Source organism: Labrus bergylta, chromosome 3 (assembly GCF_963930695.1).
Source record: "Labrus bergylta chromosome 3, fLabBer1.1, whole genome shotgun sequence".
NCBI classification, from domain to species: domain Eukaryota; kingdom Metazoa; phylum Chordata; class Actinopteri; order Labriformes; family Labridae; genus Labrus; species Labrus bergylta.
In genome coordinates, this window is record NC_089197.1 from 14,584,550 (window position 1) to 14,608,453 (window position 23,904).

Here is a 23,904-nt window from a genome sequence, read left to right on the forward strand (position 1 = left end):
TTTAATCATCAGTATTAATTTCATTACATAATACAATCAATTCAAAACTCCTCACAGGAGATTTAATGTGCACATTGAAGTTTATTTCGTTATGCATACTTTATAAAACATGTTAATTAACACATACTATTTGTCTGCTTTTCACACAGAATCTTGAAATGAACCGTTTCTCTCAAAGTAATGTAGGCCCAATCAGATGAAATAGTCCACCATTTCTTCCTTGAATGCAAAGAAGTAGGAGTAGGAGCTCCGCTTTACATCTCTGAACTCCTGCACATCAACACACCTACTCGCACTCTCAGGTCTTCTTCTTCCATTCGACTCACTGCACCACCCGCCCGCCTGTCCACCATGGGGTCCAGGGCCTTCAAGCCGCTCTGCCCGCCACCTCTGGAACTCCCTCCCACCACATATCCGTAATATTGACACTCTGTCCATTTTCAAATATCATCTCAAAACACATCTTTTTAAACTGGCATATTCAGTCTGATCATTCTCCACCCGTTCTCATAACTCCTTTACATCCTGTACGTTTGTAAATGGTAAATGAAGCTTATATAGCGCTTTTCTAGTCTTCCGACTACTCGAAGCGCTTTTACACCACATGTCACACCCACCCATTCACACCCTTTCACACACTGATGGTAGTGATGATCGCTATCATCCATCAGAAGTAACTAATGCCATTCACACACCGCAGCGGGAGCAATTCAGGGTTAAGTGTCTTGCCCAAGGGACACATCAGACACGTTGCTCAGCTGGGGATCGAACCCTCGACCTTCCTCTACCTCAGTTGGCGATGACACTACCAACTGAGCCACAGCCGCCCTTTTGTGTTTTTTAATGTTAATTCTATCCTTGTGTTGTAACATTGTTGTTTTTATCTCTGCTCTGTAAGGTGACCTTGAGAGTTTTGAAAGGCGTCTTTAAAATAAAATTATTATCATCATTATTACAAAGCACAATTTTCCAGTTTGGGATCAACAAAGTAATTCTATTCTAAAGCATTATCAAATGGAAATACTGAGATATTGCCATTTTAAAAGGCTTCTTTAGTAGCCTACTTCTTGAGTTACAAAATAAGTGAGAAGCCTACTTAGTTATTTTAACCATGGAGTCTAGGACTAAAATCTATTTTTATATATCGCAGTAAAATGCCTTAAACATTTATGCACCTACAGCAATTGCGTGCTTCAACATGCAGAGGACTGCATCAAGTGAATGTCCCCCCCCCCCCCACACACCCACACCCACCCCAGTGCAAAGCTCTTGATGTGTCTGCGGTGATCCAACAGCCCCATCTATGGACGGAACCGGGCTCTTGCTCCGTGCCACCCTGACACACCACCTCACTATCGCTGCAAAACACAGCACAGGCCGGGCTACTGTCTGTCTCTGACCAAGAGCGAGGAAGACCATCAATATGTCTGACATGGAAGACGATTTCATGTGCGACGATGAAGAAGATTACGACCTGGTATTTACAGCTGACGTTACTTCTCTTTTCACTCACATTTTGTTCACGGTTTTGTCCGCTAACAGTGAAGTGCCGACAGTGCGGGCTAGCCACTGTTAGCTGTTTGGTTAGCTTGTTGGCTAATATCAAGCTGACAGTGGTTGGCTAACGATAGCTCATTGGCCAGCGTGGAATAGTTGTTTTTTGTGTACTGTGTCGCTGGCCGATATCGACAAACATTATCCACGATGTGCGACATGCCTTCAGCGTTCTTCGGGTTTGTATTTGTGGGCATGCAAAGCAAAGCAGCCGGCTAGTTAGCGAGCTATGGCGTTTGCTAACGTAAGGTTAGCTCAAGGCTCATGTATTAGGAGTCTGCTATCATTTACTTATGTGTTAGCTGGCAAAGAGTTCCTGCTGTGTTTTTTTTTTTTTTTAGCAAATGTGCCTATGTTTGAAATAAAAGTGTGACTTGTTTTATGTGTTTGACTGAAGGAATACTCAGAAGACAGTAATTCAGAGCCAAACGTGGACCTGGAGAACCAGTACTACAACTCCAAAGCCTTGAAGGAGGATGATCCCAAAGCAGCACTTAGCAGTTTCCAGAAGGTGGAGTTGTACTCAATAACAAGTTTTTTTTATTTTTTTTTGTTGTTCTGTGTAGATTGTCTCACTCGTTTCAAAGTGCAACATTTACCAACATGCTTTCGGTTTCACATGTGCTCAGGTGTTGGAACTTGAAGGAGAGAAAGGAGAATGGGGATTTAAAGCACTGAAACAGATGATCAAAATCAATTTCAAGCTGGTACGCACAATAACACGGTCCTACCTTTTTTTTTTAAATAATCGCCTACACCTTTAGACGTGAAGTTGACAGGTTTTCTTTTTCTGTGCAGACCAACTTTCCAGAGATGATGAACAGGTACAAGCAGCTCCTTACGTACATCAGAAGTGCTGTAACCAGGAACTACTCAGAGAAGTCAATCAACTCCATACTCGACTATATCTCTACCTCCAAACAGGTATGGATAGAGGATGTGAGGCAGGTCTAATGTGAAGTAAAATTTGTAATCCTTCCATGTTTTAAATCTGTCTTTTTTGTATGCCTTTCTTGTGTTTCTAGATGGACTTGCTACAGGAGTTCTACGAAACCACGTTGGAGGCTTTGAAGGATGCGAAAAATGACAGACTTTGGTTTAAAACTAATACAAAGGTGAGTAAAGTTTTACACTGTTTTAGGTAGTCAACCATAATAATGCAATGGTATAACATGTGCTCATAAACGCTCTTTGTTTTTGTTCCTCTATTGCAGTTGGGGAAGCTGTACTTGGAGAGGGAAGAGTACGGGAAACTGCAAAAGATTCTTAGGCAACTTCACCAGTCATGTCAGGTAATTAAGTACATTGAAGTCTTTTTTTTTTTTTTCATCAGTAAAGAAAGCATTATCTTCAAATATATTTTCAGTGGAAGCAGCTCTTTCACAGACTTCTGTACTTCTGTTTTAATGAAATAGTAAATTTGATGTGAGGTGTGTCTGTGTCTTGTAACCATCTAATAGGAGGTTGTTCCTTTTTTATGTCAACAAAAGACAGATGATGGAGAGGATGACCTGAAAAAAGGCACACAGCTGTTGGAGATCTATGCTCTTGAAATCCAGATGTACACAGCGCAAAAAAACAACAAGAAACTGAAAGCTCTTTATGAGCAGTCCCTTCATATTAAATCTGCCATTCCTCACCCGCTCATTATGGGAGTTATCAGAGGTACGATTGTTTTTATATCTCCGTCATTGATTGACCTGTTCATTACGTCGTTGTTAAGAAAAACTGGCACACCCTGTATTGTCTCTAATGCTTGCTGAATGACCTGTGCTTAATTGCTTCTGACCAGAGTGTGGTGGCAAGATGCATTTGAGAGAGGGTGAGTTTGAGAAAGCTCACACAGACTTCTTTGAGGCCTTTAAAAACTATGATGAGTCCGGAAGCCCAAGAAGGACGACATGCCTGAAGTACCTGGTGCTAGCTAACATGCTGATGAAGTCAGGAATAAACCCTTTTGACTCTCAAGAGGTATGAAATTAATCGTTTTTTGCTATTATAAAAATGCATGTATACTGTTTGTAGAAATATGAAAAGCAAGAGATCAAGACACACTGGTGGTTGCTTTTAAGTCTTTCATATAGCCCAGCCAGAATGTTTCTAATCTCAATGATTTTCTAAAAGTATTTTGGGGGTGTTGTGCCCTGCCAGTTGACATTTACTGAGGTTTTTGGTGCAAGGTATAACCTTGCTTCTGTGTTCTTTTTTCAAAGGCCAAACCATACAAAAATGACCCAGAGATCCTAGCAATGACTAACTTAGTAAGGTAAGCATGCGTTCATGTTTTGATGAAATATATTTTTCTTAATCAACACAAGACGTGTATTTATGTTTTTTTAAGCACACATTGTTTTCAAGTGTTAGCTGGCGCTTTAAACATTTTACAGTCACCCATTTACTAAGTAGCTGAAATGAAGAAGCAACATAAATACTTGTAAGATGGACCAGATTTAATGCGTTTGTAATGTCAAGAACATAGCCGTTTGGTTTAAGAGTTTGTGGTTCAATTAAAATGTTCTGACAATAGACACTATGTATATGGTTTAACTGTTTATTTCTAATTTGTCTGATCACTTTATGGCTGACCAGTGCAATCTTTGTGTCTGTCAGAGCCAGCTCTTTAGTCAGCTCCTTTTAACATGCAAAGCATCCATGACTCAAAACCAGTATGTCATTGTGAGAAGAAGTCAACTTTTAAAAGTGAAGAAAGGGGGGATGTTATTGTAGTAGTTCTCACTATTCCATCACACATCATCACCTATTATACGGGATAATGTATTCTCCAGAATCCCAACTATCTTATTTATGTGCTCCTCAAGTGTGAGTCAGAATTCCCTAAACAGGAACATTTGACTTTGTCTTTTCTTATCTAATAAAAGACTGCGATGAAATTGATATTGTTGATTGCAAAAACTATAAAGATAAATGGATGGATTCAGATTGCCCAACTGTATGGTCTTTGGTCAGTATTTCAGCGTCAGTCGTTCCCTTCATCCAAATTTTATGTGTAAAGTAATATTGCATTTTTAATGGGTATCTGGCAACATTTCTCCAAGTGCAAATAATAAAATAACAACTTAATGGCCTTCATATAATTTTTACAAGTTTTCAGAGCAGTGCTCTGCCAACAAAACTTCACATTTTATTGTGTTTGTATAAAGTATAGTAGATTACTTTAGTCTTTCTCAAGACTTGAGTCATCTTTTTCTTTCTTGTTTGCTCTCTGTTGTCCCTATGTTTTCACAAATACTATTCAATTTTCAAATTGCTTAAGATTTGTGCATATATTTAACAATTTGATTGCAAAAACAAGAAACTAAGAAATCACGCCCAAAACTGCCATAAGAATAATGTTTACAAAGAGTCAGATATTTTGAAAATAGACTGACATCTATCAGGATGAGAGTTTGTGTTGGTCACTGTGACACAATGTGTATCGTATAACAACACTCTCTGTTTTTCCTTCCAGCGCCTACCAGAACAATGACATCACTGAATTTGAGAAAATCTTGAAAACAAATCACAGTAACATAATGGACGACCCGTTCATTAGAGAGCACATAGAGGGTGAGTGGTGAACGTGACATGAGTCCACATGCAGGAAAACTTTATCTTTTCTTTTGGGAGTGTGGCTGATCATGTGATGTTGTCTTTCAGAGCTCCTGCGGAACATTAGAACTCAAGTACTTATCAAACTCATCAAACCGTACACGAGAATACACATCCCTTTCATTTCTAAGGTAAGTCCAATTCCATCACAAATTATGTCCTTTACGGGGGCTTTATCTAACTCTGCTGCTCCTCTTTGATCACACTCCAATGTGCCAATTAGATTATTTTTACATTTTGATTGTTCTGTTTTGAAAACCAATCATTTATACAATTTTGAAATGGGGTTTTCAATCACAAGTTTAATCACACATTGTTCAGATAAAAGTTTAAAAGCAACAACTGATGCACCATGATTTGATCTTGCTTTGGATGGCTTTATCAAAATGCCTTTTTATGGCATGTTATACATGCCAAAGAAATACACATTATGCATTAGCATGACACATATTATGATGAGATCCACACATTGAAGTGACACAAAATGTGTTTAGAAAATCTCATAATCATGCTTAAGGTGTGTTTGATTTATTATAATATTCTTTAAAAAAAGAAGTTGAGGTCATGAAATTACAGTGTTATGAGAAGTGGTTGTAGTATTTTCTCATGTCACAGTCAGATGACAGCAATCACCTTGATTGTATCTGTTAATGTTTATGCAACCTCTGTATTTATTTAGTTGCTCGTTAGTTAACATGCTTTTGTGATAGTTTTCGTCATAGGCCTTTAGCAGAACATCAATCATGATATTTGCATTGGCTCAGGTTGATGTTTGTGAATGCTTAAAGAAGTTACGAGTTCACACACTCCTCTACAGAAGCAAGGAGGAGTCTTGACTGTTTCTTTTGTCTTTCAGGAGCTGAACATTGATGTGTGTGATGTGGAGAGTTTGCTTGTGCAGTGCATCTTGGACAAGTAAGTTCCTCCCTCACGTGTCTGCCAAGGAGGCACGAAAATAGCTTTCTTCCTGTAAATAATTACAGTTCCTCATAGTTTGCATCCTTTGGTTATTGTTATTCATTGACAGTTTCCGTCATATCTTTTGCTTGATTCATTTTCGTACTGTGACGATGACCTGCTTTTTACAGCCTCTCTGATGTAAAACGCTTAGCAGCAGGTGAAAGCACCAGATCCCTCGAACATACTCAATAGTTATTGTTGCAGATTTGTCAAAGGGATATATTTTAGGTAATATCATTTATGTGGAGAAAAATAAGTATTTATATTTTTTATATTAACTTAACTAATAATAACTTTTTAAAGCCACAGGAGCTTCAATGTTAGAATATTTTTAGATGAATTAGTATGCTAAAGAAGTAATGCATCTTGTTTTTATCACCAGGTGCTGTGTTGACTACATAATTAAGAAATTACAATTAGCATCTGGATCAGAAACTTAATAGAATAAGACAAGTACATTTTGACTGTCATTTCAAATGTTAACTTTTATTGTATGACTACACTGTGTGGAGTTTGTACTGGCTTTAAAACACTGAGACCTGATGGAAAAAAAAAAGTCAGTCTGGTTTCTCATATTTTTCAGAGTGTATAGCCTCTCTGCTTACTCTCATCTTCTTTGTCACAGCACAATCCATGGACGAATTGACCAAGTCAACCAGCTACTAGAACTGGATTACCAGAAGAGAGGAGGGGCTCGCTACACAGCTTTAGACAAATGGACAAATCAGCTGAACACTCTCAACCAAGCCATTGTTAGCAAGCTCACATGATGGCATGTAAAATCAAGAGACAAGGAAAATGGCATGTTTTAATACATCCATAAAGTATGCTACTGTGCTTCTTCAAGTATATCCTCTGAGACAAGATACACAGCACAGGTTTTGAGAATGCCACCAATTTCAAGAAGACACAAGGAACCCCCGAGAACGTGTTCAAAGTGTGATGTTTTGTCGTGATGAGAGGAAATCACTGACACTTATTTTTTTTCATGTTCCTGATTGGCAGATCCTTCCATGTGCAACACACAAATGCTTCAGTTGTTTAAAAAAAAAAAAAAAAAAAGTCCAAATGTGTATGAAAACTTGTACACAGTATTTTAATGTATACTGTTGCCTGTTGGTAATAAACAGATTTCTCTCAGCACTATAAGGATTCAGCTGCCTTTGACTAGCTACAAAGTTTTAACTGTGAGACAGGCTACACGTCAAATAAAATGTTTTTAATTGTCATAAATGAGATATAAGGACATCTTTATTTCTCTTCAGTGTGACTACATGTCTGTGCACCCGTGACGCACAAGCGAAGGCTTTCTGAGCCTCGGCGCTTTCCGTTCCAGGTGACTCCCATTTCCACACTGACAGCGCTTCACTCACACTGAGCTCGTCTGTGGAGAGAGCAGCTAGCTGACGCAGCAGCAGCATCTAGCAACACTTAGCGGGTCCGTAGAAACTGGGTGTGAGTCTCCCCCCTTAGCCTTTGGTGATTATTATTGTTTACAATGAAGAAATTAAAAGGGCCCACATCCTGACGTCCGCTCCCCGGCCCCCTGACGGTCTTGCGGCGGCGTCGATGACTGACATGGACGCTTGTGACAATAAGGTACAATAAAGAGTAAATGTCTCGTTTTGTTTGTGTTAAGCCCTCACGAAAAGAAGGGCCCCAAAAATCTGCTTCACGTTATTCATAAACTATTTCTTCTGTTGCTGTACCATTATTAAGTGCGACGTTGTCTTGAGCTTTGTGGAGTAATTTCAGCCCGGGAGTGTTTTAAGTGTTTTTGTGAGGAGAAGCAGCAGCGATGCAAACACGTATCTCATAGCTAGTGAGGCTAACGTGAAGACAGCTAACGGTACCCTCAGCTTTTTATTACAAATCAAAACCGTGTGGTGCATTTCGCATCTTTTGTTTTTTATTTATTTTATTTTATCGATTTTACAAGTGTTTTAAATTGTGTAGCAACACGACGTAGACTTACGTCAATGACAGTGTTCGTGTTTAATAATCCAGAAACGCAGTTTTACTGCTTCGTACTTGCTCCTCGGTTAGCTTTGCTAAAGCTAAAAAAAAATGTCTCAGCTGTCAATCGACGTCGCTTGTCATTTTTTTTAAATTCGAGCCCCAGCTGTGTTATTTTTTTTTTTTTTATATACATTTTGTGTGTGGATAGAAGTTGTAGAGACAGGCTATGCAAAATGCTTCAGTCAGGTAGGGATGTGTGAATGAAAGTGTTGTTGTCAGGTGAGGTATGTTGGAGAGTGTTTTGTCAATAAGAGGATTGGCTGGTTCTTCTGCATGTGTGGCATTCCTCTCAGACGATGTTTGTAATGCAGAAAGTTCACTTTGGTTGGGTTTGGTTTTCCAATGCGTAATGTCAGGGGACTGACCTATAAGATTGGGGATTTAAAAACCACTGTGTCATCAGTTCAAACTTCCTGCATGATTCATCTTGTAATATGTAATCCTGTGCTGCTAGACTCGTCAGTGTTTCCTTTTCTGAACCTTTTTAAAAGCCTGCACATGTTTTTACTTCCTTTAAAAGCACATCTGTTACTTTTCCAAAGCAACTGGTGTGAGAATAAATGCTTAGCAAAACAGAGGCTTTTGAGATCAGTTGCCCCGAGTCTTATCACTACCAGCTCTGTCATTGTGAATGACTGCACATCTGGATCTGACCTCATTGCCCTCTTGACAATCACAGCTATTCTCACTCAACCTCTTCCCCCCCTACCCCCCAGCACTCACATACACAAAGACACACATGGTTGAATCAATAGATGGATCCTCTGAGCAGCTTTGTTTAACTTCACGACTCTTTTTCAAAAAGCTGAATTTCTCTGCATCTGCTCAGAATTCAAGGTTGCAGAAGGCCTCCATGCTATAGCTTGCTGTGTAATTAGCTTATCTCGTAGCACTGTCCCCACTTTAGCCTCTCACACTTAATCCTATAACAACTCCCTATCCACCATACTGTGCTATCATACAGGTACTGTAGTCCTAAATCCTTACAGGCATATGGATCTTGGCACGAAGGCTGCTCTGCTCCCTAGCCGAACAGGATCCATAAACCAGGACTTAGTTTAAATATGATGGGATGTATAAATTACCTAAAGAAAAGTGAGAGAGCCTCCCACAGACTGTAGCAGTGGGAGACAATAGCTGTCTGTTTGACATCCACTGGTTGCACTGATACTCTATTCATGCATCCGACCACTGTTTCAGAGATTTGAGCGGGTGTCTTTGTACTCTGAACCCTGTCAACTCTACTCATCCTCTGCAAAAAAAATTAGCTGATTATTTTAATGGGACCTCTCGGACAGAGCTGCCACCCCAGGTTACAATCGGGATGAGAAAATGAGTACACGCCACCAGCAAAATGCTGGTTCAATGTACAAGTGGCTTGAAGATCTTAGATGCAAATAACAATTAAGTTAATAATTAATGATCAAGTATGACGATCCATGAGTGGCTGGTTAATTTGAACATTTATCTGTCCGTGTTTTGGAGATGCTTGGATTTAGAAAGTAGAGCACTTGGAGGTTTGGAAGATGTTTCAGGATGGCAATGTAGAGCAACAATGAAGGACTGCAAAAGAAAAACAACAATTTGGATGTTTTGCTTGAATTTTTTTTTTTTGGAATTACCTTTTTTGCATAATAACTACTTGAAATTTTGTGCAAATAGAAAAGAATAGAACTTTATTTGTCCACAATGTGGAAAATTGTCTTTGGCTTCTCAAAACCAAAAAACATGAGAACAAAATAAACATTCCAGATCAAATACATTTTTAACGAACACAGTATAAGAACTTTTAAATAAAGGTTTACTGCATTTAAAACCAGCCTTTTCTATTTGTAATCTAAAGCACACTAAACATAGCATGTTTTGATAAGATAATATTTTCTTTAAATACATAAAGGAGTCAAAGTAGGCCCTCCGGATGGTTGCTGTCATCTTTAAGTATATCCCTCCTTTCTGAGGCGGTGTCTGAAGTGGCAGATGGAGCTTGAGAGTACTCAAGTGAGTCACTCCAAAAACTACTACCTGATGTCACTGACCTCTGATCTTTGGCCTCTTCATGGCCTGCTGTACCACTCCTTAACTGTAAAATGGTCTGTCTGATGACTGCATGTCATTCTTTCACCACAGCGCTTTATTTATTGGTATTTTAAGGTTTTATATTTATTGTGTTAGGTTGTCTACAGGAAATCACCATTTGTCTGAGAGCTCCTTTTTTTAACCTAAATAGTCAAGCCAAGTGTTTGGTTGAGAGCTGTTTTTTTATATGTTCACCAACAATATCTTTGTTTTATAAATGTTAAATCATACAACTATTATGAAAAATGGTAAGAGTGTACAGTTAACACCTCATAATAAGGTTGTGCCAGGTGTTCTGTTCCCGAATTGCACGTCATGGTATATTTCTAGCCTCAAAAACCAGCTACGCATTACTATTTATACGCTTTAAATGAAGTTTCTCCCTTTTGACATTTTGAGGTCAAGCATTTTATCTCATTGTATACCATATTAATGAGAGACTGGTCATTATTTCTATTTTCTCTGCTGCTTATCCAGCTTCAGATTTGTTAGTCACATGAGAAATTGAGTGTCAAAATGGATGAAGACCTTAAGTTGTTTACTTCTTTTAGATTGCCTGGTAATTATGTGTTATATCATTTTTGTACTGGAAATGTTTTAATGTCCTCTCCATATCTTAAGGTTCGATTGCTTGTTTTATTGCTCGTTCTAGATAGTCAAGACTGTAAACAAACAAGGAGAGTGCGATGGAATGCAGTGCTCAGCTATGATAACCACTAAATAAATGAAAGGTTGTTATAGTCCTGCTGGACAACATGTACAGTTCACCCTCTGTCGGACCTCTGGTGAAAAAAGACGATATTTTTAAAATGCCATGGTATAGGCCCCGCTCGATACAATGAGCTGCTACATTTGAGCTTGATAGGATATTTCTGCTCTTAGGTGTTGATTGTTTTCTCGCTTATTAAGATGTGTCATGTAGTTAATTTGCAGCTGATGCTCAAAGTGTGACAGTTTGTCTCTACATCTCTTTTTGTGCAGGATGTGAAGCTTTCAGCCGAAGTGGAACCGTTCATCCCACAGAAGAAAGGTCTCGACGGAGCCCTTGTCAGCATGAGTCTATCTGGAGATGCAGGTGGAGGAGGAGGCGGTGGAGGTATAGGGGGAGGCGGCGGAGGGGTGGAAACCACTCCCATACCCAGCTACCTCATCACCTGTTACCCCTTTGTCCAGGAGAACCAACCCAACAGGTACTGTAGCAGTGGAGGGAGATTTGATAATGGTTGCCACTCTAAAGGTTGTGGCTTCAATCCTGTGTAACTCTTGAGTAAGGGCACCAGTGGTTTAGGTCCATGATAATTATGGTATTTTCCTTGTGCTTTCAACTTTGGCTAAACATTTTTTACTTTCCTTTGGCACTGTGGAAATTATAGTGTTCCAGTTGTGAACTGCCCAAGAAAAATCTTCCCCTCTTCTGAACCTTTTTCTATTTTCAGAATAGCTCATTCACCACAATGCTTACTGCAATGAGAAGGGAACACCATGTCCCTAATGTTGTGCTTCACAAACGAGATTTGGATCAGTTCCTTTAAACAGTGTGCTAAGTTAAAGCCATTAGATGCTCTGTAGTTTACGACTACTTAATTATGAATGGAAACCTCCCCTGAGTTACATAGTATACATGGAACCACAGGCTATGTTTCCAATGACTCTCTCTTTGTCCAGAGTGATCTGCTGTATCCTGCACACTTCCGTTCCTTTGTTTCCTTTCCCGGCTATTTGAATGCAAGGAAATGCACACTGGCTGTGAAAATATCATCGGGATCCTTATCAACATTTCTGCATACCACGCGCACACCACCAACAAACCAACCACATCATAACAGTGGAATTACTGATGTGTAACAGGGCATTACCCCTCTCCTGAGCCACTGTCTTTTAAAAGAAGATCAAGCTTAAAATCATTATTATTAAACACATGTCATCCAGCTACCTCTTGTATATAGAGCTTCATGTTACATAACTTACATGAAGCACCCTCTGCACTCTCACTACTGCACTCGTGTCTTACTGTTGAAACAATTACATTTCATAAATCAACTCTTTTTCTCTTTGTTATTTCACAGGCAACATCCCATGTATAATGGAGGGGAGCTGCGCTGGCAGCAGCCTAACCCCAGCCCTGGTGGTTCATACCTGGCCTACCCAATCTTGTCTTCCCCCCAGCCTCCTGTCTCCAATGACTACGCTTATTACCAGATTATGCCTGCTCCATGCCCACCTGTGATGGGCTTCTACCAGCCCTTCCCTGGCACATACGCAGGTCCAGTGCAAGCTGGAGTGGTCAACCCTGTCTCAGCAGATGTTGGAGAAAGACCATTGTCCCTTGGGCCGGCGTATGGGATGGCCAGTCAGAGGGGGAGAGGCATAGTCCGACCTAATCTTCTCCCAAAGGTACACAGCGTTTGTGTGATATTGTTACATCGATGTCATATATTGTTTGTATCTCTTCAAGATCTGTGTAAGCATGCCCTGTCTCTTTTTCTTTGTCCTACAGCAACAGTTGGGTGTGAGCCAGCCTTCAAGAGGTCGCCGGCCTCCAACCAGGAGTGTAGCTGTACAGAAAGAAGTGTGCACCTTTGGGCCAGATGGAAGGACAAAGACCGTCCTGCTGGTTGATGCAGCACAGCAGACGGGTAAGAAAACGTCAGAAATTATGAAAAACAAACTAAGTCCTATGATGCAAGACTTTGATTTAACAAAAAAATAGAATCAAACAACAGCCTTGCCAACTGAAGATCAGAAGCCTGTCGGCTGTGGCCCTGGGAAAATTCTGAGTATAAATTGTGCTTGCCAAGAGTATGAGCCAATGTCAATGAAGATCTTTATTCCAGAGGCTTAAAGGAAGCTGCATTTAAGAACATTCAAGACCTTGTTAAAGAAATCTGCTTCGCATCTAAACAAGATTCTTTCCTGTCATTGAGGAAGCAGGACACAATGCTGGTAAACTGTGTCTGGTCCTACAGGTTTATGTTGATGATGCTTGTGCTTCACTTCTGAAAAAACTGGAATGCAGAGTTTCCAGTTGGAGAGTTGAACATATGTGAAGCCCATAATGTTATCTTTAAGTAATAATAAGTAGAGCCCGACCGATTAATCGGCTGGCCGATATTAGCATATCGCTTGGCTATCACTATCGGCTAATTGTATCGCATTATGCGCTGATATTACTACATTTATTTACCAGTCAAATATAATTTCATTTGAGTACCGTTGTAATACACTAACAGTGTGCTATATGGATTATAACCATAGCATTATGACCCTCTAGAGTGTCAGGTGGTGACACACGTATATGTGTAGTTACTTTTCAATTAAGTGACCATCTTGTCTACGTTATGCTGTACATCTTTTCCACAAGTGTTTGATAACTGCATTTGAGGGATTAATGCAAAAAATGTGTAAATATATAGTCTATCTCTACAGATTGAATTTAGACTTATACAGGCCGATATATCGGATATTTTCTCTCCCAAATATCAGTATCGGCCCCAAATTGGCTACTCATTTATGGTCAAATTTGTTGTCACATAACATCATACGGTCAAGTCAAAGACATCACTGATTCTTCCACAGGATTTCATGATCCTTTTTTAATAGTACTTGTTGCCTAACGATGGTAGAAGTGCTATTACGCTCTTTATAAGACTGTGTAACAAGGACATCTAGTTCTCAGCTTTGCTTGTTTATCCCCAGATTTCCCAGGTGAAGTGTCAGGACGATGTGCTGCTGAGCGAGGTAGTCCCCTGTTGTGGAAAAACCGAACAAAGAGAAGAATGGCGTCTCATCCAGGTGAAAGCTACAACGAGCAGGGCACCAGTGAGGCAGATATAGACAGCGACAGCGGCTACTGCAGCCCCAAACACAACCAGGCAACTGGGGTAACACAACGACCAGCAGAAAATACAGCAGCACCAGCAGTAAGTCAATGACTGATGCACAGCCAGGAGTTAGGTTTTTCTGCTGCATATTACAAGTTGGAAACAAAAGAAATGTCATACTACAATGCATGAAATGCTTTTTTTTTTACTGGTCTGTGTCATTATGTATGGGAAATGATGGTTTCAATGGGCAGATTGTAGCTGTACTTCAGCAGTGTACTTAACTGCTTTCTGTGATATCTGTCATCTGTTTTAATCTATGGTCATGGCTGGGGTTTTCTTGTAACAGTAGTAGAGGTCATAAACAAACAACTGAGACTTTCCCAACATACAAGACTTTGCTTGTGTAACAAGCGGAGCCAATACCAGAAGGGAAAGTGTACTCTGTAACACAGTTTTTAAAATACCTTTGACTACCTCTTGACTCTGTATTACAATTTTTAATATTCCACAGATATCTCAAAAAGTCTTTCATTTTTATTTGTTCCTCATGTTTTCTAGGGAGTAGAAGCTGGTGTAATGACAGGTAAGTTTGAATCATCATGTTGAGCCATTCTGTTCCAATATTAATGTTATGTGACAAATTAATTGACATTGTTGATGTTTTTTGATGCACTAGCAGGTACCTGGGTAAATGTAGCCTCTCAAGCTAACCCAAAGCCCTGGGGGGAAAGAAATGGCCAGTTTCACAGAGCAGATCAGAGGAAGAATCCTGAACAGAGAAACTTCTCACAGGTACGGTTTGTCCCCCCGGAGCAGACGCTTAGTGAAAAGCTGCTGTATGTCAGCAGAAAAGTCAAGGTTTAATAAAGTTAGCTTTGGAGTAAAGGACATGTCCTGTGAATCACACCGAAGCTTAGTCAGCAGCCAGTATATGACTGTATTGTTGTTGTGTGAGAGAATCTCCCTCCCAACAGCCAGAGCAGAGCCCACACATACTGTAGATGATGGTGTTTGGGAGGGAACAGAAAATGTACCAAGATAACAAAATAGCAGAGGTTTATTAACAACTTAAAACAGAGGTACAAACATAATGCAAAGCCAGATAAGCAACAGAGCACAGGACGTATTGGGATAAACAATGTAATAGTCCCCAATGGATTTATCCTTTTTTGAGAAATGTAAAAAATCACATAGAATTACAATAACATGAATCATAATCTGGGAGCAAACATGAGAAGGGAACATATTATAAAAGGTTATGCAATTCTCGTCCTCCATCTTCACCTCACTAAACTAAACTAAACTAAACTGTTGAATAGTGGTACAATTCCTGATTCCTCTGCTTTGTGTCTTTTTCTTAATCTCAGGATTTCCATAGTGGCTACCCAGCACGGGTGCTTCCCAACCAGTCAGAACAAAGGCTGCAGCCAGCAGTGAGCGCAGGCACTGAGCTCACCCCAGAGCCACTTTACTTTGAGGTGAGAGAAGGTTTTCCTGTATGCTTCGATGTTGTACATGTGCAATGAATTACTGTCTCCCTTACATTTATTTTCAATTGATTGTTTTCTTTTTTCTGTATGTTTGTCAGGATGAAGAGGAGTTCCCAGATCTTGCCACAGGAGGGGCTGCTCAACGCAGCACCAAACAAGAACCTACTCCAGGCCAGACACACACACAACCTAAACTACCCAAAAACCTGGTAAGAGAAAATGCTTAATAAAAACCCTGTTTGAAGGCTGTGTCTATAATTACATACAGTTCACAATTTATTAAAAAAATGTTAAATATATTTTATCAAATCAAGTTTTAATGATTCATTAAACTCCTATTCATAGCAGATTTGATAATATTTGACAAGGGTGCTTTTCAGAGTTTTTGCCTTCTCTGAATAATGTGCCACTTGTTTTCTTTTTTTCTGTCGTATATTAAACCAGAAAATCCCCCAGGATGCTTTCATCTACTTTAATTACTGCTGTAAAAAAGGCACTGAGTAATTTATCAAGTTTTGACCGATCCTTGTAGAGGCAGAGTTTTTTTTTTTTTTTTTTTTTACATAACTAAAATGTTGTTTTGAGTGTTGAATGAGTAGCAATGTGTGTGACATCGTACAATACTGCTGTAAGACACATTAAGCAGCCATCTCTCTTTTTTCTCTTCTTGCATCACAGCTGGATAACCTACCAGAAAACTCGCCTATCAACATTGTGCAGACACCCATCCCCATCACTACCTCTGTTCCCAAGAGGGCCAAGAGCCAGAGGAAGAAGGCTCTCGCTGCTGCCTTGGCCACAGCACAGGAGTACTCTGAAATCAGCATGGAACAGAAGAAATTACAGGTATAAACCTGAACTATGTCTGCCGGTCATGTAGCCTGAGTATCTCTCTTCTACGATGTGTTCCGTCACAGCAGTAATGTTGACCAATGAGAGCACAGACCATTTTGCACATTTAGAAGTTACGAGCGTAAACAAAGAAAATTGCAAAGCAAAAGAAGGCTGATGAAGTTTGTGGTACGAGATGGATCTTGTCTCCTGGAGTCTCCTGGCCCAGCCCCTCTTACTTTCATCGTCATCATGTCGGTCGTGAGGATCAGTCAGTCATGTCTGTTGGTCAAGTGACGGCATGATTTTCTGGCTATCTGATCGCCTAATTTGACATAGTGACCATTGTAACACACACAAAGGTTGTGTAGTCTGACCTCGGAATTAGTCTGACCTTGTTCTGCCTGTTGTTTTACCGCCTGCAGGAGGTGGTCACCAAAGCAGCAGGGAAGAAGAGTAAAGCCTCTGTGGAGCTGGACCTGGGAGACATGCTGGCAGCTTTGGAGAAACATCAGCAGGCCATGAAGGCCAGACAACTCAACAATACCAAGCCACTGTCCTTCACAGGTATTTAGACATTCTGCAGTTGAAAAAAATACAACTTACATTTGACATTAAGACTACCATGCAGTGAAAAACAGTATTACATTTAGACTGTGACAACGTCAATTCAACTCAATACTCTTCTTCGAGGCTATATTTCCTGTCATGATTAAGCACATTTCTTTACTATCTTTGTCTCACATTTAGAAAATGTCTGCTGTCTCCATTATTCCTCTTTCCAAATGTAACTTTCTTGTTAAGCATCATTATTTCATAGGATTTGCCCCATGCCCTATAACATAGGTTTGCAGGGTTTTTGGTTGACGTTGCAGAAATTCTGGCAGAGATTTGAGCCTTTTTATGAATATCTTTATGATCTAATTAGACAATTGTTAAAAATGTAGTGATTATCAGAATGTATGACGCTTACATACAATATGGAGAATACCCACTGAGTGGCCTTACTGTGCACAAACATGTACATAATACCTGTACACTAACTTGATGTCCTTCTGTGCAGTTGGAACGACGACTCCATTCCATGGTTCAGGCTCTTCCAATGTATCCTCGATGTTGAAGGGTCATCAGCAGCCATTCTCCGCCCAACACAATGCCCTGGATTCCACTGCTCCCCGTATAAAGAGAGGGAAGGAGAGAGAGATCCCCAAAGTTAAACGGCCGACAGCCCTTAAGAAGGTGAATGATTTCTGTTGAAGTTATTCATTTAAAATAGGTTGTAGTAGAATATGTTTTTGATATTTGAACCTACAAATATAAAGAGTCCCTGGTTTTGACATTCAATTTTTTGTTCTCTTTCCAAAGATAATCTTGAAGGAGCGTGAAGGAAAGAAAGGGAAAACGAGTGTGGAACAAGAGTCTTCAGGCCAGGAGGAACAGGGGGATGAGAGTCTTCATTTTACTGATGATCTTCCACGAGAGCCTGCCTCCCAAGAAGGTCAGGGTTATACAAATGTAGAAGAAAAAACACATGTAACTTGCCCACAAATGTATTTTCCATCCTATGTTTTCTAAAGTTTATCTCGGGTCTGCTGTTTGTGTTACAGAAAATGGTCTAAGTGTGCCCAGCGATGCATCTCTCTCCCCAGCCAGTCAGAACTCTCCATACAGCATCACCCCTGTGTCTCAGGGTTCTCCAGCCAGCTCTGGCATTGGGAGTCCCATGGCTTCAAATGCAATCACTAAGATCCACAGCAGACGTTTCAGGGAGTAAGTACGCACTCTTAACCCACGTGAACAGGGAAACAAAACTGTTAAACATGAAAGACCTTTTGTAGGCATCTCTGGCATTGGGATTTTCCCAAAAATGCACAATGTGGTAACAAAAAATGTCTTGTCCTTCCCCAAAATCACAAAGCCTTGGCTGCGAGAGTCGTGAACGGGTTTTTTAAGGGCGGGACTGTACAATAAAGAATTGTGGAGTACGGCACAGATGCCTCGCACATCTTCCCTTTTCAGCAAAATGTATGCCAGTGGTCACAAACACAGCTTTGTCTCTTCGTGTCGTCTGCTGTGGGCCTATTGTCTCAGCCCACTCTTCTCCAACAGATTTTGTACTTAAAGCTTCTAAAAGGCCTCTGTAGCTTAGCTCCAACCCTCGGGTCACTTGTTCCTCAGGCCATACTGTCAAACCTTAGATGGATATTTCATCAAACTTAAAAGTCACAGCAGGTCTGCATGCTATCTGACTACTTTTCTTTGATATGCTGACAGACAAAAAGTCTTATAGGAAGAAAATAGCATGGCAAGCAAGCAGTTACACAACGTTTTCTTGAACAGTGAGAGTCACGCAAACAAAATACTTTGAGACTTACTCATTTCTTTCCTCATAGACTGCTTTGGTCTTAGTCCTTTACTGTTTGGTTGACAAAAAATTTCTGGGGGGAAGAAACATCAAATCATCATAATTTAGTAACCAAAACCAGAGATGTGTAGCACTTTCTTGAAACAGCTTTTTCAAGATTAATCACTCATCACATTGTGCATTTTGAAATTCATGTTGTGAAGCCGCTCATCAACATTGCTGCAACATTTTTTTGAACATCTGTACCCGTGATCTGTTCTCATCCTAGTATGTGTTTATCACCTTTGCAGGTACTGTAATCAGGTTCTGAGTAAGGAGATAGACGAGAGCGTCACTATGCTGCTACAGGAACTAGTCCGCTTCCAGGAGCGGGTCTACCAGAAGGATCCCACTAAGGCCAAATCCAAACGGCGCCTGGTCATGGGTCTCAGAGAAGTCACCAAGCACATGAAGTTGCACAAGATAAAGTGTGTGATCATATCTCCAAACTGTGAGAAGATCCAGGCCAAAGGTGAACATAAGCTCATTGATTCATATTTTTACAATGTAAAGAATGATGAAGTGAAACGTGTGTGACGATTCCTCATTGTGATGGATTATGGATGGAGTATTAACACCTAAATCTGAAGCGCTTCTCTGCGCCATAAAGCTTTACAACCACTTTCAGCTTAATTTGAGATGATCAGCCCCGACTTTACTGTATTGACTGGTAACAGAGTTCACAAAGAAAGATTATAGAACTACTTTTCACCAGGTGGCCAGAATTATGATAGTAACAAGTTTGCAACTTAGTAGTCCAAATGTTGTTACCTTAATCACAGGTTTATGCACTCTTGTGTTCAAGGTATTTGTAGATATTTTCTATTCTCTCTGTGAATATATTTAATTGGTTTCTACAATTGGGTCTCCCTTTATTGCCTTGTTTCAGGTGGTTTGGATGAAGCTTTATATAATGTGATTGCCATGGCAAGGGAGCAGGAGATCCCTTTTGTTTTTGCCTTGGGCAGAAAAGCTCTTGGACGCTGCGTGAACAAACTAGTGCCCGTTAGTGTGGTTGGCATTTTCAACTATTCTGGAGCTGAGGTAAGGCGCTCCTTCACACAACCTCTTTGCTTGTTATACTCCCATTAGAATTTTGTCTATTTATCTTGGCAGCATGTTTTATATGTCTCTACCGCTTTTTTTGCCTTTTACTAACTTGGTTAAATCCCTCCTTCAGGGTCTTTTCAACCGTTTGGTGTCTCTGACAGAAGAGGCTAGAAAGGCCTACAAGGACATGGTGTCAGCTCTGGAGCAGGAGCAGGCTGAGGAAGCTATGAAAAACGACAAGAAAGTCCCGCACCACATGGGACACACCCGCAACCACTCTGCTGCTTCTGCTATCTCCTTCTGCTCCATCTTCTCTGAACCTATCTCAGAGGTCAATGAAAAAGAGTATGGTAAGAAAGCACATTTCAGGCTCTCTGCTTTTTCTGCAAGTCCTAATTGTGTAGGGTTTTCTGTTGTCTGTGGGGAAAGCAGTACTCAGTATTCTGTAGTACCACTTATTTCTTATAGTATTACGTCAATTTTCATGTAGAAGCTTAGGGAGGGAGAGGTATATTTACATTGTTTAGGTACTCTGATTGATTAATCCACAGGGTTGTGATATGATTAATGGGGGAGAAACTCTTCCTTAACCTTTTTTTTGTTTGATAATTTTCTGTTGTGCAAAAATTGCAATTATATCTTGGAACTTATTGCGAGTAGAATTAGGAAGTTTCCTATTGGAGGCTTATCCTATAGGAAGTTTTATCAACATTGCACAGAAATACAGACCTTAAACTACTAAGGTACTTTCTTTCACATTTTTTAATGTGCAAAACAAATATGTTGTTTCTTTCAGAGACAAATTGGAGGAGTATGGTGGAGTCTTCAGATGCCCTGGAGCCTGTAGAGGCTGAGCCAAGCCGCCCTGTACCCTCCACAGCTGCCCAGAAAGACACTGAGGCTGCAACAGCCACCACTAATACTGCCCCGCCCGGATCAGCTGTTCCGCAGCCCAGGACGGGGCCTCCTGCACAGGGCACCGGTGACAGAGATGAGGTCCGGGTCGATGACAGGCTGGAGCTGGCCTCTCAGCAAAGCACCGAGACGGGCTCCCTTGACGGGAGCTGCAGGGGCCCGCTGAACTCCTCCATCACCTCCACCACCTCAACCCTTGTCCCCGGAATGCTGGAGGAGGCAGAGGAGGAGGACGAGGAAGAGGAGGACTACACTCCTGAACCTATTTCCGTAGAGGTGCCAACCCTTAGCAGCCGCATCGAATCATGGGTGTCAAAGACCCTGGAGAACCTGCAGCTGGGAAAGAGTCAGGAAAGTACAGAAGAGGAGGAGGAGGAGGAGGAAGAGGAGGAAGACGATGAGGAGGAGAGAGTGCAGAGTGAGGATGAGGAGGACATTGATTCAGTGGACATTACAGAGACGATGGTGGAGGGTAAAGAGCAGGTGGAAGCTAAGAAGATTGCAGGTTGATATCCTCTCTCTTCCTCTGTTCTGACATGTACTCATTCCCTGTCGCTCTCACACATCAATCCTTAAAGCAGCCAGCAGCTTTTCTCCTTCGTCTCTAACCTGACACCACATAATCTCAGGTATCAAACCAACTGACCAACAAAAACACGCAGACCATTAATTCATTACAGAGAAGTTTACCACCTTACACAGGATGACACACAACGACAACTAGCACAGTTTTAGAAGAAGAAATGAACATCTCTTATGAATTACGCTCATCTTGTCATTGAAAAGATTGCCCTCACTCTTCGGCCCATAACCTGCTACACTTGAATTCAGAGGAAAGTTTTTGATTTTCCTCCTCCGAAGCTGAACTCTCTCAGAGTCAGGAACGTTTTTGGAGCAAGTGGGGAGCCCTTGAAAATGAGGATGAAGGTTGGAACCTTTCAGCTCCCATCTTACTTTATACAGAGCCTTGAAGGTTTACAGCTCTGCAAGTATTTGTGTGCTCATGTCTGCTTGACAGGCACATCCTTTGCATTTGTTTTGCTGTGTTCATTAGCTTTATCTGTGTAAATAATGTGTGTTCTTATTTTCCACCTGACTGCTCCAAGAGGAAAGGAGAGACATGCATTTCTTAATTATTGGGTGGTCTATATTTAGTTACAGTGTCAGGTGTTCTTCTGTGTTTCTAACAAAACCACTCCCACCTGTCGGTCTTCAGAGTTTGTTTTAAATGTTCAAATAATAAGTGGCCCATTCTGTATATTCAGATGATTCAAACGACTTAACTTCTAAGAAGCAAAAACAAGCTGTGTGTATATAACCTAGTCTATGTGTGCTTCTACTACAGTATATAATGGTTTGTCATATTGATCTTGCCCAGTGTGACTATTTGGGGTTCTTTTCTTCTGACATCATTTTGAGTTCGCGGGTAGTGTTTGTGCTTCATAAAAAAAAGATCTCCTGCTTTGTTTTCTGGTATTTGTTCCATGATAGTGGACTCTCCAGCTGTCTTGTCTGGTAATATCCTAACACCATTTTTTGTCAAATTTATCTTTGATAAGCTTGTCTGTGTGGCGTACAGAATTATGAAAATCTAAAAAGTGTAACAGGGTTCTTAGTTGTTTTTACCAGTGTTGACTCTTCCTTCAAAATAATAAACCGAAGATGACAAGCAGGTGTTTACCAGCCAGTTATCATGAGGTTTGACGATACTCAAGTTTACAAAAAGTGAAACATGTTTGTTTAAACTTGAAGTCAGTCCTAGTTGAGCTCCTCTACATTTTATAAATAGGCTTTGTGGGCACTGAGCTACAGCTGCTTGTCTGAACTCCGTTCACCACAGCTGAGAGACTCCGTCATTGGAGCAGAGTCACCACTGAAGTCAAACAAGTCGTCACAAAGTCATGCACACACTTGTGAGAAACCTTTGTAAATACAAGTGTACAAAGAGATTTTGATTTTGCATTGTATTTAAAATAAAATTAAATCATCCTGTTCTTAAAGCCATTTGATAGTTTTAACATTCAAACAGTTGGAATCCAATTTTGATAATGGTATTTGATAGTGAACCCTTGTGAGATTTCAGCCAGTAGATGGTGATGCAGTTAGTAAATGCAGTAAGTCGGGCTGTATGCAATGTGAAGCCCTCATATGGGAGACGACAGCGTACTTGATATCATACTTGGGATTCTGAATGTGTTTCTAGTTTGATAAAAGGTACTCTGTGTAGGCTTTTTGTTGCTATGACTTCCATCAGTGTTTGAAGTATGTTAATTGACAGAGAGTGTGTTTTTTGCACTATGTAAATATGTAATGGTAAAGGTCTTGTAACTAATGTGAACAAAACAAAAAACAAAAAAACGGTTCAATGAAGTACTTTTTTCAGCGTGTTCCTCGTCTTTCTATGGATATTTAAGACCGTCTCCTCCAGACTGTACATCACTAGCAACATTGTCAGAGGCTGTTTCTCATAATCCTGTTGTCACTCTTAACCTATATGAACTGATGATTAACATCATTAAAATGTTGTTTATGTAAATGACTTGAGTGATGCCTCTTTTTGTTTCTTCTGCAGGAACAAGGAAAATGATTCTGATGCTTTTTGATGATGTATTTGTCTTTTTAATACATTTTCTAGACAAAATGACAAGCTGTAATTTGAGGATTTGATACACTTCTTTGTTGCGTATTAGAGTGATGAATATTTTTGTGGCTTGGACTGTTAGTCTGGAAAAAAAAAGTAGTTTGGGATAGGTCTGCTTGGCTCTGAAAATGTAACAGGCAAAATGTACTATTATGATTTCTTTGTAAAAGAAGAAAATATATTTTGACATGCGTAACCAAGTGAAATTTTCCACAGATTTATCCATACTTAAAAAATTGCTTTGTGCAGGCCAAGAATGCAGTTTTAACCGAATGGCCACTAGGGGGCTCTGTCGTACACGATTGAGTGTTTACATACTTGGACATGTCTTTTCCTTTCTCACATCCAGCCTTAGTTCACAAAGAAATTAAGAAAGCTATTTTCAATTAAGATCCATTGCTTTCTAGAAAAATATTTCTTAACTAACACTCATAACTCACACTCGTATAAACAATGTAATTCATGTGCTACTTAAGGGAGTACTACCACACTTGGCTTGCTTTTTGCTGTTGTTAGATATTTATCTTTTGA

General features: G+C 40.2%; 2 protein-coding genes across 3 annotated transcripts; both read left to right on the forward strand.

Moving 5' to 3' along the window:
- Nucleotides 1–1,318: 1,318 nt before the first annotated feature.
- Nucleotides 1,319–7,266, forward strand: cops2 (COP9 signalosome subunit 2). Its single transcript, XM_020641187.3, has 13 exons — nucleotides 1,319–1,477; nucleotides 1,952–2,065; nucleotides 2,184–2,261; nucleotides 2,353–2,478; nucleotides 2,580–2,669; nucleotides 2,769–2,846; nucleotides 3,045–3,219; nucleotides 3,347–3,525; nucleotides 3,768–3,820; nucleotides 5,024–5,121; nucleotides 5,212–5,294; nucleotides 6,020–6,078; nucleotides 6,749–7,266. Exons 1-13 carry the CDS (start codon nucleotides 1,424–1,426, stop codon nucleotides 6,891–6,893), a joined length of 1,332 nt encoding a protein of 443 aa, XP_020496843.1. The 5' UTR covers nucleotides 1,319–1,423; the 3' UTR covers nucleotides 6,894–7,266.
- A 209-nt stretch (nucleotides 7,267–7,475) lies between these two features.
- secisbp2l (SECIS binding protein 2-like) lies at nucleotides 7,476–23,268 on the forward strand. 2 transcript variants are annotated; one of them, XM_020641168.3, is made up of 18 exons: nucleotides 7,476–7,722; nucleotides 11,200–11,408; nucleotides 12,285–12,612; nucleotides 12,716–12,854; nucleotides 13,915–14,138; nucleotides 14,601–14,625; nucleotides 14,719–14,834; nucleotides 15,410–15,520; nucleotides 15,631–15,741; nucleotides 16,211–16,378; nucleotides 16,789–16,930; nucleotides 17,427–17,602; nucleotides 17,729–17,861; nucleotides 17,971–18,133; nucleotides 19,019–19,239; nucleotides 19,657–19,811; nucleotides 19,948–20,167; nucleotides 20,614–23,268. In XM_020641168.3, exons 1-18 carry the CDS (start codon nucleotides 7,693–7,695, stop codon nucleotides 21,240–21,242), a joined length of 3,300 nt encoding a protein of 1,099 aa, XP_020496824.2. In that variant the 5' UTR covers nucleotides 7,476–7,692; the 3' UTR covers nucleotides 21,243–23,268. The 2 variants fall into 2 exon arrangements, with proteins under 2 accessions (XP_020496824.2, XP_020496825.2); XM_020641169.3 differs by having other exon boundaries at nucleotides 14,722–14,834.
- Nucleotides 23,269–23,904: the final 636 nt, after the last annotated feature.